This window comes from Lepidothrix coronata, unplaced genomic scaffold, assembly GCF_001604755.1.
Source record: "Lepidothrix coronata isolate B3197 unplaced genomic scaffold, Lepidothrix_coronata-1.0 Scaffold103, whole genome shotgun sequence".
NCBI classification, from domain to species: Eukaryota; Metazoa; Chordata; class Aves; order Passeriformes; family Pipridae; genus Lepidothrix; species Lepidothrix coronata.
Genome location: NW_016690283.1, coordinates 1,327,717 through 1,345,617, shown reverse-complemented (window position 1 = coordinate 1,345,617; position 17,901 = coordinate 1,327,717). Strand labels below are relative to the sequence as shown.

The window sequence follows — 17,901 nt, the reverse complement described above, 5'->3', positions numbered from 1 at the left end:
ACACATCTTTCAGCAGCTGTTACTCTACTCCTTGGCTGAAAGAGAAAGCTCCTCTGTTTGAATCACACTTTGTATAGGCACTTAAAGACCAGAATGTTCTTATCTTTGAAGGGAAGGGAGTAACATGGCAAACAAAACCTTGTCCACATCAATTTCACAGGCTTAAATGCTTCAGGTGTAAAATATCACAATGGTAATGGCAAGAGTAAGGCAAGGACTGAAGACAATGCACAACTCCCAGTAATCCCACAGAAGGGAATCAGGTCATAAAAAGTTATTGTAATCACAGTCTAAACACTGTTGCAGAAAAGAAAGAGCACAGGCCATTACCAAATATCTTCTCTCTACAGGGTGAATGTTTAAAGCCAAAATTATTCATGTTATGAAATATTTCAGGGATAACAATAGGAACGAGAACAATGATTTTGGCAAACTTTTCAATAGTTTCAAATAGTCAAAAAAAATAAAGAGAGAAAGTTGTACTTCTTAAATGTTAACAAATAAATGGTTCACTCTACTCTTATTCTAAAAGATATAAATAGAGCTGACTCCAATCAGTCGAATACCAGGTCAGTATTTCTGGCAATAAACTGACAAAATATTGTGCCTACTTTGAAGACACTATTGATAGTCACTAAACATCAGTAACAACAGACAATCAGACCTGATGAATGATTCATGATGTCTGATTTTAATCTACATCTTGGCTTTACTCGGTTACATCTGTCACTAAAGTAAGAGATTTGCTATTTTAGTTATTTTTAACACTCTTTCAATATATAATTTATGTGAAATTACTGAATGTCTATATATAAAAAAGTAATAAAGTAAATTTATTTTTAGGATGACACAGCTCAAGAAATAGTGCATACTGAGCATCTGTAATGCCCCATAATTGCCAGAAATTAAACTTTGTTTCAGTAGGAAAAAATTACTTTTGAGGATTGAAGAACTTTAAAAGTATGTTAAGCAGCCCCATCAAATTCTTACTGCACATAATTTGCTTTGTTATGATAATGTTATAGCAAAAGAAAATTTTCATAGGCAGCTATGAAATAATTTAGCATTTTTAATACATCCTTCAAGATACACAGCTATTGCTACCAAGTTTGCTTTTTGACAACTTACAGGTGTTCCTGGAGCTACCCTGGACACTATAACCGGCATCTTCTGATCATATCCACCCTTTAAAAACAAATTTAATTAGTAACAGATCATGAATGTAAAAAAATAACCTTAATAAACATGAAGGGAACGATGTACAGTTACCTTTACATTGAAGCCAAACCTTCCATTTTCGTCTGGTTTCATTCTGATCATAACAAGATTGTCATGGGGGACACCACCATTGGGCTAGTAAACAAAAATGATATTACATTAACATCTATTTTGTTCACAGTTAGACTTTGAGGATATTGTATCTAATAATTCTGCAGTTTCCTCATCAAATAATTGCTCTTGGACACTTGAGAAAACATCAAGTAATAGTACAAACGTCTTGAGTTTTGCAGAAAAGGGAAAGGTTTCAGATTTAAAGGTCTTGGACATAACTAAGTTAAAGGTGTGTTCTGTCAAAGCATACTCAAAGTAAGAAACAGGATTAGAAAAGACTAATTGGCTTCAAATAGTCTTAAGAAAAACAGCTTACTAAACTGAAACTCTTTAAATTTGCTTTAATTATGACTACAGTGAAGAGCTGCAATAAAAATGTAATATGATGAAAAATAACTGAAGGTGTCCCTTTTTTTCTATTAACACTAATATGCCAGTAGAAAGCAAGGGCAAGTTTGGCAACAAAATCTTGGTTCCGTATCCCTTATTCCATTTCCAAGGTAGTGGAGTATGAACTGTGACACATGCTGTGCACTGATTCAACTCTGACAACTTTAGATGATTTCTTCTTGGTTTTATTCAGATCACAACAACACTGTTAAAGGAACTACCACTAAGCTGAGGAATACTAGATACTTTTTTAATCTGTAAGACATAATTTAGTGCAATTGCAGTGATATGTAGTTTGTTCCCATCAATATTTACTTCACAGATTCAACATTAGCTAATATTTCTAGTTTCTACAGTGAGAATGCACAGTATTGAAGAAATCTGTTTCACTGAAGTTTTCAATGTTTCCAATTATAGCCAAAGTAGAAAACTCATACTGGGAAAAAAGAAAAAAAAACACCCAGAACTTATTAAAGAGAACATTTTTAAATGTAAGAAAGTTTCAGATCTGCAGGTTCAATAGGTTAAACAAGTCTGCACAACTTGACTCATTAAAAGTTAACTCAGCTCCAGGTTTTTTAAGTTCTTGTTCTTGGTTAAAACAAAAAATCCCTCAAACACATTCATAGTAAGGAAAAGATGAAAAATTTGGGGAAGGAGAGGAAAGTAACAGCATAAGATACGTTAATGAGAAGTAAGGGTGCTTAGGAAGCCTGATCATGTGCCAATCATTTCAGCCTGTGCTCACTGGCATGAGAGATCAGACAGAATGAACATGCTCACCTGCAGCGTTTGGCAGCTTCTATGCCATTGCACTCCCCAGACAGAAAGGAAATATGAATTTCCTGCTTTAACAGGCTCTTTTGAGCCACTGTTTATAATGAAAAATGCAAAAAGAGCACTGTATATCATCAATAACCTAAACAGGTTATTGACTGAAGGGACTTTTGGTCACACCTGTTTTCAAATACTTCTGACATTCTCAGACTGGATACTTGGGGATTGCAGATGGAGTAAAAAGTTGTCATTCCCACACCTGTCCTACTACCTTTCTAAACAGACTCTCTGTACGTAAAACAGACAAAGGAAATTCCACAGCTACATGAAGTCAAAATGATGAGAAGTTTTCTTTAACATATTTGAGATGGAGCAGAAGACTCCAGTGGTGCAGGAACCTGAATTCTGGTCGGAAAAGCAACTTTGAAGCAAAACCACATTCCAAATCCTAAACTTCCACTTCCACAAAATTTCAGTCATGCCGTGTTCCTTCTTCTCTAATCCCCAAAATAAAAAGTCATCAGCAGACCAAATTAGATCTTCAATTACAACAGCGCACTGCCTTAAGTGAGGCAGCATAAATTGGAGCACAGCAAACAATCACACTGACAATGCACAGAGAAAAAAGAATCTCATTCTCACACAGCTGTGTTGGTTTTTCAGAACAAAAAGGAGTTAAAAAAACAACTGAAAGTTATTTTTGTCAATTTGGTAAAATAACTGAATACAGAGCAGAAAAACGTGATGACTGAAGTAGTGTTATCATTCTAAGTCATATTTAATAGACTCAGGTAAGCACTGGCTGAAGACAAAGCTGTTACAAACCCTGTTTCATTATTTAATTAAAACAAAAATTTTTACAACATTCCTCAAATGCTCAAAATCTTAAGAGTTTTGCTTTTGGGTCTTTTAATAAAACCCCAGCTATGAAATTAAAGAGGGGTTTTATGGGAATCTTAACTTTTTTATAAGGCCTGAGAGAATACTCTAGGCTTACAGTCCAAAATGCAAACAAACTAAAGGCATTTCTAAATATCAATTTGGGGAATTAACTCATAATTTTGAAAACCTGAGGTTGACAAAACTGTTTACACAGTATTGCTACTGCATCTGGATGTTAAAAGAGTTTTCCCATCCTGCAAAACATTTCTTGTCCCACATCAGTATAAAACCAGGAACCATTGGAAAATTTCTGGAAGGACAAAAAATCACAAAAATGGTCATTGAGATCTCACCTCAGTCAGATAATCATCAACTGACTAAGCTTACTCATCTTGACGTGCTTAAATGTGGGAAAAGAATGTTTGCTCATGTTTTGACATTTGTTGTCACAAGCCTCTTGCCAGAGTCTCTTTCTTGGAAATTCTGATAAGAAATGCAACCACAGAACCAAGAAGCTGCTCCTGATAAAACCACTCCAGAAGCTGGTAGCCATTTTCAGGTTTAGTTTTTTTGGTAAAACCTAGATTAAATACCAGTGGCAGTGTCTGCAACGTCTTCTTTAAAACTGATGGCAAACAACAAGTTTTCAAAGAAGAGGTTACGTAGAAATTTCTGCATCTGCTTAAAATCTAATGCTCAAAATGTTTGCAAAACCATCCCAGCATAGTGATTTGCTGACAACTGACAAAGGACTACTCCAGCAGTTGGAAAAACCAGCAGGAGCTGGAAGGGACAGTATGTTTAATGAAAATGCTGCAAGGTAATGCACAAACACAGCAACTCTCTGAAATGCATCAGAACCAAGCTCATGGAAAACAGGACTATCATTCTGATTAAAAGCAGAATCATTCAAATGGCTTCAAAAACTTACTGTGGATTTTTCAGGTGATGCAGGGACATCAAATGTTTCATTAATATGGTTATCCAGTTCTTGCTGTGAGTGTGAATGATGAATTTGGTTCCAACTGTTCTTTTTAAATTGTTTGGGTGGTAACGCAGGAGGCTGCCCATCTATAGGAGTCTCTTGAGATCTAAATACCAAAATAGAAGTATGAAGTGGAACAATCATGAAATATTGACAGTTCTTTCACAGTTCCAAATAAACTGAAAATGTTAGAAGAAACTCAAGAGTTTGAGAGATTTATTTCTAGAATCTCAAAAATGTAGTCTGACAGAATATATTGGAAGTGTATGTTTGGACATGTTACTGCTTTTTTCTTGACAAGCAACTGTACACAGAACCAACAAGTTAATCTTTTACCCATGACTTTTTTAAAAAAGGTTTTAGCATGCTTAAGCCACTTAATATTTAACCCAGTTTATATCGGAATATTATGAAAATCACTGTATTTATACCTTGCACACATGCTAAAAAAAACTTCTCAAATTGATATGTCACTCAATATGTTTTCCTCAGTAATAAAATCAAATAGTTTGCATCTCAAATTAATGCCTGCAATTTAAATCATAAACGGACACAGGGAGCATAATACAGTGCTACCACAGTACTTTTTGGCTGTTGATCTTAAAAATAGGAAAAAACAGGAGGCCAAGTTGAACATAACTCAACTGCACCCCTGTATTTATTGGAAAAGCCGATTGGAGATGAGAGTGTTATCTTTTAATTTTTCAATTTAAAAGTATATGGATACATTGCAAGAGAACTCTGGTCTATTCTCCCTCTTGAATACATTACCTTTTGAAACATGCAGCTTTGAAACACTAGTAAAAATGGCATTAATTGCATGCAGTTCTTAGTTGAATTACAACACCAATACTGAAGTGAAATAGCAGAAAGTTCTACTTCTGATTTAGATCTGCAAGCACTCTATTCTAGATTAATAAAAATGTTCACTGTGGTTTTTGTATAATATGGAGAATTTCCTTTATTAGTCCTTTTGGAATAAAAGCTTAAGTGTATAATTTGTATTACATAAATATATGATTCATCTTTAATTATACAGATTTATATTTAAGAATTAAGAACATTTGAAAAGGCCCAAAAGGGCAGCTACCTCATAGTTCCCATTAACTTGGTTTGAGTGCCAGTTTCTAAATACCAGCAAGGACACATGCCTTCTACCCCATTAAAAGGTGCTATTAAATAATTTAAGAACTTAAACCAACAGCCCACTGATACTAGTGGCAAACCCATAAACCACTGAGAATGAAGTTACAGGTTACAGCTAAATCTAAAGAAAATGTTACCACCAAAAATGGGTGCCTCCGTTTTTCCACCCACACACCCATGGCCGCTTCCTTGAAGAACTGGTGCTCCTCCCTTGGCTAAGGCAGCTCACACCAAGCAACCAAAAAATCACTGACTTTCTGGACAAGCCTGGGTTCTCTGCTGGTTAAACAAGGTGAATTGTTCATCACAGGGTTGACCACCATGGGGGGACGGAGGGACGCTCCCAGAGCAAAAGCAGGACACGACCCCTCTCGTTCTCAGGAAGCTGCAGAGGTAACTCATTGCACAACCTCCCTCCAAAGCACAGGTAACCACTGAGCAGCCCTACTGTACTCACTGGTCTCACCTCAGTGAACTCTTAGCAGGGCAAGACTCTCAGTATGAGACTGCACAACATTTCAAGTTGCTGCAAGTTAGAAAGCCTAAGTCACGTATCAAATTCCATACCATGTAATTTGTCTCTACACAATTCAGAAAGGCAGTTCCCAGGCACGTTTTAAAATAAAAACAAAAAAATCTGAGCAAAATTGGCTACAGTGATTTCAAAAAAAAGGATGAACCTCTTTCAAAAAGCATGAAAAATGGGAAATAGAACACTTCACTTTGAAAGACCACACATTTTCTGTTTCAGTTTAAACAAAATTAGTCAATATTCTCAGAAAACAAAACTGTTAACATTTTTTGTCAGTGTATGAAAACAGCACATTTGAAAAGATCTTAACTATTTTTCTCATTTTTTGCTTAATTTCAACTTTCAGAAAATATTTTTTTCCTTAAGTGTTAAAAGAAAAAAGAAAGTACTAATTATTCAGTCTAACATCTCAAAAACGTCATGTTCAAAACACACTAGGGAAGAAAAAAATATTTCTTAACACTTTTCACTGCAAGTAACAGACAAAAAGAGTATATTTTATTTTTCAGGATAAGTAGCTTTTCTAAATTCATTTTTGTGGAGAGAAAAATATGATGATTGTCAACATTTGCAAAACAAATCCTCAAGGCAGCTATAAACTACTTAGACATCGACTTACAAAGGTCACCCAGAGATTTTTAGCTGCCTATGTATTCATTCATTCATGTCTGGCCAGTACAGATTATTCAGCCTTTTAAGTAAAGGGCAACATAGTTATGTATTTTCCTGCAAACAATTACTCCTGAGAGTTTTAAACTGAATAAAAACAGGAATAGAAAACACAAGTAGAAGCACAAAAGCAGTGATTCTGATAAAAGTAAAGGATGGATCTTATGTTTGATTGGATGTCTGTACATATATGTCAACAAACACAAATTCCTATCAAACATACAAACTTACAGAAAAGATTTGAAAAGTTACTTAAATGGGCATTTTGCAAGCAGCCATGGAAGTACTGTAATATATTAGCATAATGAATTGTGAGAACTAACAATCAAGCCTTGGGCAAAAACTTCACTGCTTTATATTTGCCCAGTCAGCTTTGAATTTCCTTATGAATACTCAGACAATGGCAGTGAAAGCAGCCTATTTTGCAGGCAAAGCAGCTCTCTGTTACTGAATTCAGCAATTTACATAATAATAAAATAACACACAACCCTGGCACTGACAAGCTTTGGGTATTTTTGTTACAGATATCCGGTCTGATCTTTTTAATATATTTAGCAAAGGTTTCATACACACCCCCATAAATTTATTAAATTAAACACTTATCACGTGCTTGTCAATTTAAGGTTATAATTACCTCGGGGAACTACAAGTACGAATCTCTCAATTTAGTTTTGAATAGCATATGAAATGAAGAAAAGATGTGCAATTAAAGCTTATATTAGCTAAGCTATAATATCCTTCTGAACTGCATGGAAACTGTAATTTCTTTTGCTATGTTGACTCCAAACTCAAAAAGATGACTAAACCTATTGCCTATCAGGTTAGCCCCTCGGACTTTCTTACATATGTAAATTTGGCCAATAAATAAAAACGTCCTACAAATTAGTAGATGGACTCCCCAAATCTTTTCACTCAGAAAGACCAAATTGTTAAAGAAATAGTTTTTTGGACTGTAGAAAAGTATAACTTAAAATTATATAGCTTATATGAACTTCATGTCTACTACTTCCCCTCATAAATCTCAAATCTTGAATCAGTAACATCATCTGAAACCTTCAGAAGACCCTAATAGGGTTCATATATTTTTGACAGTCAATGTCCTCATTCTTAAAAATCTCTTATTCTAGATATCTATACTGGGAGATTAAATTTCACTTTTAAGCTTCCAACAAGGAAAAAAACCCAAAAACAACCCCCCTAAAACTTAGTGATGGAAGAGCAATACTTTTTCTGCTTAAGTGCAAAATCATGAAACAAAACAGCCATAGTTGCACAACTAATGTACAAAACCACTTCCCCTCTTTTTAAGACTCATTTCTATGGTGACTTACACAAGAAATCAGGTAATAAATAAACAAATCCTAAGAACACTCAGGAAGTCTGTACAATTTAAGAGTAAAGGCATAAGAATACATAAAGAGAACATTTAAGAATTGTGCTTATTTCACTGTATCACTGCCACTCACTGAGTGTTTCTCATGAACTGACTTCAGTTGGAAATTTTGGAACAGAAGGAACCTGACCCTGTGTGGCCTTTGAACAACAAAACTCTAATATGAGAAAAGACTCACAAGTGTTCCAGTTTTGAGAGTGCCTTGATGTGAATAGGTTAAAAAGCCCACCAAAAAAGGAGATTTTATATTATTAGGTCAAATTGCTATTATATAACCCTCAAAGTTGAATAACTAGCTGAGGGTGAAATTATAACTATTGTAGCCTATTATGAAGTGTCATGTGCTATTTTACAAAACTTCAAAAATTTTGCATTCTATTTCCCTCTCCAAACTTATGCATAGTTATTAAACTGAAAGTACAGTCCAAGTAAGGTTTTAAAACGTGTTTAAATACCTTCCCAGATTCATTTTTCTTGAGACACACCGTTTGTTCACAAATATGTAATTACGTATGTGCTATTTTACAGCTCTCAAATGGTTCTGAAACCATTTGCACAATTTCCCTGCTAAAGGAGCTTATACAAAATTATGAGGGCACATCTGGCATTACTACTAAGAAGGTACAGTGATAATAAGGTGTATATTGCATCTTTTTTTCCCCAGTTCATCTGTACTCTAGACACAAGTTATTGAGTATTTCAAATCTTTGAACAACTCAACGTTTGTTTGTCTTACTTCCGAACCTAACACACAGTAATAGTTTTTATTTTGCCCACCATTGCATAATAAGCTTACAGTATCAAGAATATTCAGCATAATTGGAAAAAAGAAAAAAAGCTTGTGACTGCCATCTTAAAAAAATAAAGATAAGCTCTGTAACAACATACAAAACATACTAGCAACCTCCAGTTGCTGGAGTGTCAAAAAGGTATCTTGGCTAAATAGTTTGTGAAGCTTGCTCACACTTCTGTTCCTTAACAGAAAGCAACACTTCTAGACTTATATCACAAAACAACAGACTTCAATCTATCAAAGTAACAACTTTCGCTTCCACATTCAGACACTGATGGTCAAATTACAGCAAACCCACAGATTGAGTGGGTGGGGGTATTGAAATCCTGAACCTGGAGTATGTCAGATATAGGTCTTCAGTTCCACATCATTTAATTTTCACAACAAGACCTATTCTAGTACTCCCTAAACAACAGCCACCTTTTTTTTATATTGCCTGGTTCTCCCTGACCCCAACATTTAACAGTAAATTCTTAAAGGCCAAGATTTCTGACTTATTTTCAGAAGCCCTGCGCGTTACCAGACAGTAGCATGGAAAGAAGAGGACTTACGGTGATGTTTCCAGTATGATGCTGTTGGCCTGGGTGGAAGATGGAGATCTGTGATTCACAAATACTTCACTCGGGGACGTGTGAACTACATGGTCCACTAAATGTCCAACTGACGAGGGTCGTAACCGGGCTCCTTCTTGAGTGAAGGCAGAGTTGCGACTAAGAGGGAAAGCAGAGCAGTGCAACACGACAAGAATATTACTGTTAATCTACATTTCTGACACCACCCACTAGAAAAGAATGCTTAAAAAATTATTTCCTCTCATTGTAAGCACATGTTCATACACATATTTTTATTAAATCATTAAGTTACTAAATTAATTAAGATTTCACTGAAACAATTATGTTGTCAGATCATATTTCATAATTTTATTTTTGAAAGTGTTCAAAAATTATTTTAATAAATGCTAAATGTCTACTTTTAAAATTTATTTATTTTTAATTAAAGAAGCCCGAAAGGAATATGGTCCAACCAAGAGACTGACAGTCCAGTCAACAAGAAGAAAAATGGATTCCCAGGAAGACAAATCCTGGTTCTGTTCGCGTCAGAACTTGACCTGAATTCCTTAAGATGAACATTTTATCCCCTGCACCTTCTCCTACAAGAATCATAACCTTTACACTGAGAGTGTTAGCATTTCTGTGACACAAAATTTTCCCATTTGAAAACCAGCACAGTGACACAGGCACCTCAAAAGACTTTTAAAGATGCATGACTAAGTTTGTTATGCTTTAAGCATCAATATTACTATTTTTTTCAGCAATTTTTAAATGCTACAGATATTTACAATAATAATCTTGTGAATAATATGCTGCAATAGAATCTTCAATTTTTCTGGTTTATGCAATACAAAATTGGGTAATACCAATTCTTAAGCCAGTTTCAGCACACTGAGAAAATTGGTCACCTTCCAAAAGAAATCAGGAATGTTTTTTCACTAGCTATAAACAAAACAGAAAGCTCTATCATGTGAACAGTGAACATCGAAGGGAAATGCAGAAAAATTGAGAGGAATAAACCTGCAAGGATGTCCAATTAAGTAATTTCCTCCAATGTTTTAAGAAGTGATATTAAACCAAAACCAATTATTTTTAAAATATCACACAGATTTTATTATCAGGGTCTTTTTTAGCCAAATTAATAATTTAGTTTTAGTTGTGCTTGAGAAAACTTAAGCTCTCAAGTTTAGGTTAGTGTGATACATCTTACATTTTTTTTTCTAGGTTGACTGAGAAGCACCTAAAATTCACCCCTAAACAATTCCTTTTACCTGAAGCTAAATGTTCCAGAGAATCACTCGGCACAGAATTATTGAAGCTATTTGTCTCCATCAATCCTTTTATTATACAAGTAGGTCACTCACATTAGAGGCAGACAGTTACTTCTAGGAAGAGAAGATTTGGTGCTACTTACTGATTTGGGGTTCCAGGTGGAGATCGTGATGGCAGACTCTGTGTTTCCAACCTATCATCAGACAGTGAGTTCCTACTCATTACTTCCCAGTCCATCCCACTCATTAATTTCCGCGCCAAGGGTTTACTGGGGGATCTAGAAGAAGAAAGTAAAATGACTAACGAAAAATTACATGATGTGAGAACGAAATTACAAAAAATTCACCACTATTCAACTGATGTTCAATCATAGGAAACCAAACAACATGTAAGGAAATGTAATAATTCAATGCTATATTTACACAGGCAGTTCTGTATTTTCTCCACTATTGTACTTCATTTTTTGTACTTTGAAAAGAATGCCAATGAAATAGCCACAAACTATGGTAGGCTGTGAGGGAGACAGGCAAGATGGAATATGAACTTACTAAACTTCACTAAACTTCTAATGCCTCAAAGACAATCTGACTCAAACAGAATAATCATTGAGAGGTCTGAAAAACAAAACCAAACAAAAAACCCCCTCTAGATAACACAACTATTTAGCCATCTCAGGAAAAATAAAGCACTGAAAAAATCAGTCCAGAAAAACTCCCAAAGACTTTGAAGAACTGAAAGTGGGCAATCATCAACATGGCAACCGAGCTACCAAATTTTGTTTACACATCAAGGATTTCCTCATGTGCTTTCTTCCAGAACATGTTTGGTTACTTTTAAGGCAGATACAGTAATACTGTATAAACTTCCTTGTGAGTAAATGAATTTCATTTGGTTTTGTGCCAGAAATGTCCTTCAGGTTAAAGGTTATTATCACCAATGTTTCAAAAGGAATTGTATTTTTTACTTGTTGTCCTTTCTTGAAATTAAGGAAACATTTGCTTCCCATTCTCCAGTCATGCTAGGATGCCTACAATCTCCTGCTGTTTCTTTCACGTTATTTCTTAAGCACAAATAAAACCATACTTGCAATCTCTCATGAAATACTATAGTTCCCTTTTATACTGGAAATTATCTAATGAATCATCCAAGAACTGCGGTTGCTTTTTTTCTCAGCGTCGCATTGGATGGATGGTTCAGTCACCCTGCAACTAAACATACCCAGACTTTCGTTGTTTGTTTTTTTTAAACTGGAATTCTTCAGCTAACAAAAAAAATACTTTTAAACAAGCCTTTTATGTCCTGTGTATTTTGTGTTAGTGGGTTTTTACTTTACTTCTACTACTTTGATGGTGCTCTATAGTTCAAATTTCTCCTCTGTCATTACCCAACCTTCTCTTGTTCCAGTGATACTTCAGCATTGATTCAGCAGTGATACTCCAGTGATACTACAGCATTTCATTTCCATTTGCCTTCATATTGTGTCACCGTACTCTCTAGGTTTGCACAATGAGGTGAAAACGTATTACTGTATCAGCAGTATAGCTCCATACACCCAGATCACAAAATAATTTCTGCCTTTGCTGTCCTTGGGACACATGGTAATTGTTCTTTATCTTCATCATTATCACCTTACTGATTTACTGGAAGTGCAACTCCGGAAAGAAGGAACTTTGAGAAATTGAGGAACTACTTGCACACAAATTACATCTTCTGAAAATGAGAAACTTGGTTACAATATATATTTTTGCTTCTGATGGAACTTAAAACTCAGTGCAAGCCATCACCTTGAGTAGACTGTCCTCAATATTACCAAAAACATCTACAACAATAACCAGCCAAGCATTATATTGAATAATCTACCTTCACATGCAGAAATACATAAGATGGCAACACTGTTTGATACTAAAGGAGCGGTGGTCTGTGTGTGGAGGGTTTATTTTTATCTTTACCTCACCAAGCAGTTCTGAACACGTATCACATTCTGCTTTGCTGCTCTAAAGACTTACTGAATAACAGCTGACAAATTTCAGACAGGTGAGATGGGCTACTCTAAATACTACTGTTTCTGGTGTTACTCCACTTGAGGAAAAAAATCTAGTAGTACATTGAGGGAAAATATCAGTTATTTAATTACTCAAGAGAAATATATCCAGTCTCTTAGCATGCTTCATGGTATTTAGGGAGTATTAATTTGATTCAAAAAGTAATTAGCTTGATATCATCACTTAAACCAACATTCCAGTTTCTGTAATTTGCTTCAAATGTGAGCAACTATAACCACGTAGGTATTTTGCTTCCCAAACACGTAAATGTGAGCAGTTCTGAACAGGTAACCAGCAGAAGAAACCAGCAGAATTGACAGCCATGTCTAGTCCTATCCTTTCCCTATTCTTTTGTTAATCAAAGCCATGACTAGCTGGACCCTCCTGACAGCAGGTTTGCAGCCAGCAGATCAGCACCAAGAGCCAGCTCTGCCAAGAGGTAGATTCTACTATTCAAAGAAAGGGAAAAATGCACAGGACCATAACACATCCAATGCTAAATTAGGTAAGTACAGGACTGCAGATACAGGATTTTCTGACAGACATAACTACTGAACCTTATTTACCTTCAGTGTAAAAGCAACAAGTGGAATACAGGAACACTGGTGACGAGCTTTTCTTTTTTTAACACACAACAGTAAAAGTGCACCATCGTTCCCTTCTTCTGTGTAATAAATGACACAGAAGTACATAGGATGGGGGGAAAGTCCAAGTTTTCCCAAAAATTATATTTTTGACTGCTTCAAAAAACTCCACTCGTATGTTAAGTCATAGTTTGTAACCCCGTTTATGCAAACTTCCTCATCAAACGAACACAACTCTAAAATAAGCAAAGCATCACCTTCTTCCCTCTTACAACATACAATGTCAATAAAACTCACCTTTTGCTGTGGATAGAGTCTGATCTTTCAGAAATAATACCTTACTACCATGATAAACAGCTGCAGCATTTCTTAGCAAAGGCTTCTTTTGATTATTTTATTAACAGCTCTAACCTCAGAGTCCCACCCACTCTTGTTTGTTGCCTCAATTTCCTGTCTTTGCAGAAATTTCAAAGAAAAAATTACCACACTGCAGCACTGAACTTCTACTGCTGTGGCTTTTTGATTTTGGTTCTCCTGTCAACACTTCTAAATCTAACAATAAGTTATTTTTTTATTAACATTTAAGATATGCAGTGAAATATTCCTAAAAATTTCTCCTGTATCACTAATTTCTTAAAACCTTAAAATAATTTTCTCAAGCCAGAGTACAGTTGAGGATATGAGAGGGGGGAAGTAAGATTTAAAAAACTTTGAAATGTTTTGATAAATGTTGAAATTCTAAATTCCACCTTTGCTCAGCCTGGATGCTTCTATTGCACCCAGCACAGGAAACTGACAGGTAACACAATAAGCCATTTTTGGATTTAATTTTTGGTGTATATGCAGAGACATTCCTAAAAAAGTTGGAAGCAGTCTCATCTATTTGAGTAGGGACAGAAATGGGAAACTACCTGCCTCCCAAATCAAAAACAGTCTTCTGAGCTGTAATGGTACAGCAAATATAAAAAAACATCCCCCACAACTGAGTAGCAGGGATGAAATTACATAATACAACTAAAAAAATGCACGACATTGTAATTAGCTCAGCTACAGCACACAAAAGCTTTTGAAGACAGAATTTGTTTGGCACCCCACAGCTAAAGGGCTAAACTCTTGGAGGAGCTGGGAGAGAACAAGGGTGTTGTTTGGGAATACAGGTGGGAATCTTTAAAATCATTTTTGTTCCTAAAAGAAATATAACCTGGAGCCACAGCCTTGCTTTCTATTTTGACAAGGAGTACAGGGAACACATTTCTCAGCAAAACTGGCAACTACTGCTTCAGACCAAGAGACTGACACTATATACAAATCTGCAAGGAACATCACAAATGACATGTGCAATTTAAAGCACCTCAGAAATTATTTAAATAACCTGAATAAGTGCATAGTTGAAGCAAGACTGAACTTTGAGAAACAAGAGATTGCAACTTAATGATAAGGAGTTTGCAAATACAAGTGACTGACACCCACTCGCTGTCACACAATGTGCACAAAGTACCTTCCCTCAGCCCCGGAGCGGACCAGCGGAACTCAACAGAAATAGAGCATTTTGCAGCCCTTTAAGAATTCTCTCAATTCATTACTTCACTGAACCTTTTTTACTCTTATTATCTACTTCTATTAAGTTTCTGGAAATTCTTATGGGGTTTCGCGGGTTGTGAATATCCTGCAACAAATGAGGCCAAGAGAACAGCTGTAATGAAAATGATAACAAAAAATGTCCAAAACCTAAACAACTGCAGCAACAGTCTTCCAAATGCTGAATATGCTGCTGCATAAAGATTAAGAAGATTAAGAAAACAGCATCTACATAATATATCAAATTTATTACAGAACATATCCTTTACAGTAATAATTCAATTTTTAAAAATTAAATTTAAATTTGGGAAAAAAATCCTTCAGCTAATTTTAAAGCTAAACCTGCTGACTGTAGGTTGTAATTACTTGTTTTATTCAAAAGGCTGTTAAGAAATTTTATTTCCATGTCTTGTGCTCTGTATCTATGCTCCAGTGTACAAAGGCCAGACTAGCTGGTCATTACTTGTGGCAATCACCATTTCCCAACTTAGAAAAAACAGATCACTCAAGTAACATCTCAGTGGACCTCCCAGAGTTATTTTCTTACTATGAAATGATTCAAAGGTTTGCTTAGATAGTATTTGCTCAAATAAAGTAGTTTCTAATTAGATACTGTTAAGAAAACTGAGTGTAAACCTGGATAACTCCACAAAAAAACCCTGAAAATATTTCTTTTAGTCGATCTTAAATAAATCTTTTGATGTAGTAATAATAATAATAATAAAAGCAATTATTTAAATTTGTTTTATGTGCCCACTTAATTCTAACGAAAGACCTGACTGTACCTTGTTTCATAACTAAAGGCAACCAACACCTAGCAGAACTTCCAGGAGCTACCAAAAGAAGCTCACTGCTTGAGAGCTTAAAAAGTTGTTCAACACCACCATGACTTTGTCTGAGAAAGACACATCAATAAAGAGAAAGAGAAAGACAAGTTCCAGGAACAAAACCCACATTTTACCTGGAAAATCTTAAAAGGCAGAATTCGTCCTCTATATGAGTACAAAAGGGATAACATCTACTCAGCACTTCCACTTGAAATGTAAATGTTTAGAAGACAAAGAACTGAAGATAATGTTCTTAGATTAAACTTCTTGAACCACATGGTGTTCCAGAAATGTCTTCTATTTCAAGCTTTTTCACTCTTGAAAAGACTAAGGGTCTTTCAAATGGAAAATGCATTAATTTCACACTGTGATGAGGAGGACAGAGGAAGAAGCAGCTGATTTATTAAAAGCCTTCCACAGTGTGTTTGTTACAACATGCCATTAATTTCAGTTTGCTGATGTACCCATATATACCTCAGACATTTATCAGCCATCAACATTTCTAGGAAACTCAAAACGCGTGGATGAATGTTCTATTCTTGATTCAAAAAGCAACAGTGGAAAATAAAATTACTGAGGACAGAAGAACCGAGTATTTCATTAACTAAAAAAGGCCAAGAAGATTCATGAAAATCAGAGCAGTTGTAGCCACGGCTTTCCATTTTATTGACTTTATCAATAATATCCAACTATATATGACAAAATACAAGTGACCTCAGCAGCACTTGTTCGGTTTAGCTGCAAAGGGAAGAGTGCCATCTACTGCATAAGAGTTTCTGAAGTGATAAAAATACTCCTCGAAACCAAGTATCGGCTCTTCTCCATCCTAGTGACTTGTGGGGAATCAACCAAGTTCAGAGTACAAGAAAAATAGTTTTAAACTGATTTACGACTCTAATTTAGAGAAATAAAACTTGGCTGTCACAGTGTTGAGTCTCCTGAGTACTACAAAAGTTGCCCCAAGTAAAAATCTAACCAGATTCCCAAAGTAAATTAAATAGAGTAAAAAATAATTTTACACAGAAAAAATTGGTTTTATAAAATCTAGCTGTTGAACCAACATGTCGCAGCACTTCTGTACCCCAGTCCTTCTGATATGCAGCTGCCTATCTGTGGTATGGCCCAGCTAAAAACCCAAATCATATTACAATACACAAGGAAAAAGAAGGGGTAGGGTGGTTGGAAGGGTGGAGACAGGGTTGGAAATTAAGGCAGAATTCAGCAATGCTCTGAAAAATAGCATTTGCAGGCTCTTCGAAAGGTTGCCGGGCTTATTACTAAAGTCTGCGAGCACAAATTTTAATACTAGAGTTCCTTAAGGGGCATCTGTGCAAAAAGACATCTCCGATCTCAGCAAAAGTAGAAGCATAAAAAAGGCACAGAGCATGCCCCCTCCCCATAAAGATTCTGTTAATGATCAGAGCAGACTGCCTGATGGATGCAACAGCCATTGACTTTTGAATGCTGCATCATAATTTCTGAAGGAAGAACTAAAACCACGCCTTCACTGTCTTATTGTAATCACTACACTCCTCGGCAGTCTGAAATGCAATTAAGTAATATATTCTTGATTAGCCAACTACCCCGTGACCAAATACCTTCAGAAGCAGCTCGCTCCCAGTCAACTTTTTCATGGAAAAATACCTCATTTGGACTATAGTGATAAAGCTGTTCTCACCAAATAAGACAGTCACTGTACCTTATTCTAAAGGAAATACACATGTATAGTTGTAGGTTGTTATTGCAGCTAAAATATACCCATTAACTCAACATTTTAATGGAGTATTTTAATAGCAAGAGACCATTCTTTGCAATAAAGACAGCACAAAAAGGGATAATACATGTAACAACAAACTACACAGACTGAAGGCTATTCTGAATTTTGAAGATATTTAAAGGGCAAATATTAAAGAGTATAAATTACTTACCTTGCAAATACCCTGTCTTTGTTTGCTCTTTCTTTACCATACTGCACAGATTGGACCTCTGTTCTCCCACTGGAAAACAAAACAAAATCAAACCACTGAATCCACCATAATTAAAGAACAATTTCTTGTTCAAAATTGAACCATCTCAACAGAAAAAGCCTAAAGTTTGTTTTCAGTCATGCTTAAGCAATTGCACTAGCTTCAGTACAGTGTAACCTTA

At 35.5% G+C, this 17,901-nt stretch overlaps 1 protein-coding gene across 3 annotated transcripts in view; it reads right to left on the bottom strand.

Annotated features, from left to right (window-relative positions):
- Positions 1 to 17,901, bottom strand: part of PTPN4 (protein tyrosine phosphatase, non-receptor type 4) — a 113,233-nt gene that overhangs the window by 22,020 nt on the left and 73,312 nt on the right. For all 3 annotated transcript variants that reach the window (XR_001876203.1, XM_017823509.1, XM_017823508.1), the window contains exons 13-18: positions 17,682 to 17,750; positions 10,865 to 10,999; positions 9,451 to 9,609; positions 4,313 to 4,472; positions 1,270 to 1,353; positions 1,129 to 1,185 (exon numbers count right to left, since the gene is read on the bottom strand). Coding sequence is in view for 2 of the 3 variants with exons in the window: in XM_017823509.1 (XP_017678998.1) it covers positions 1,129 to 1,185; positions 1,270 to 1,353; positions 4,313 to 4,472; positions 9,451 to 9,609; positions 10,865 to 10,999; positions 17,682 to 17,750 (664 nt within the window). In the remaining variant the exon portion in view is untranslated. The remainder of the gene's footprint in view (positions 1 to 1,128; positions 1,186 to 1,269; positions 1,354 to 4,312; positions 4,473 to 9,450; positions 9,610 to 10,864; positions 11,000 to 17,681; positions 17,751 to 17,901) is intronic.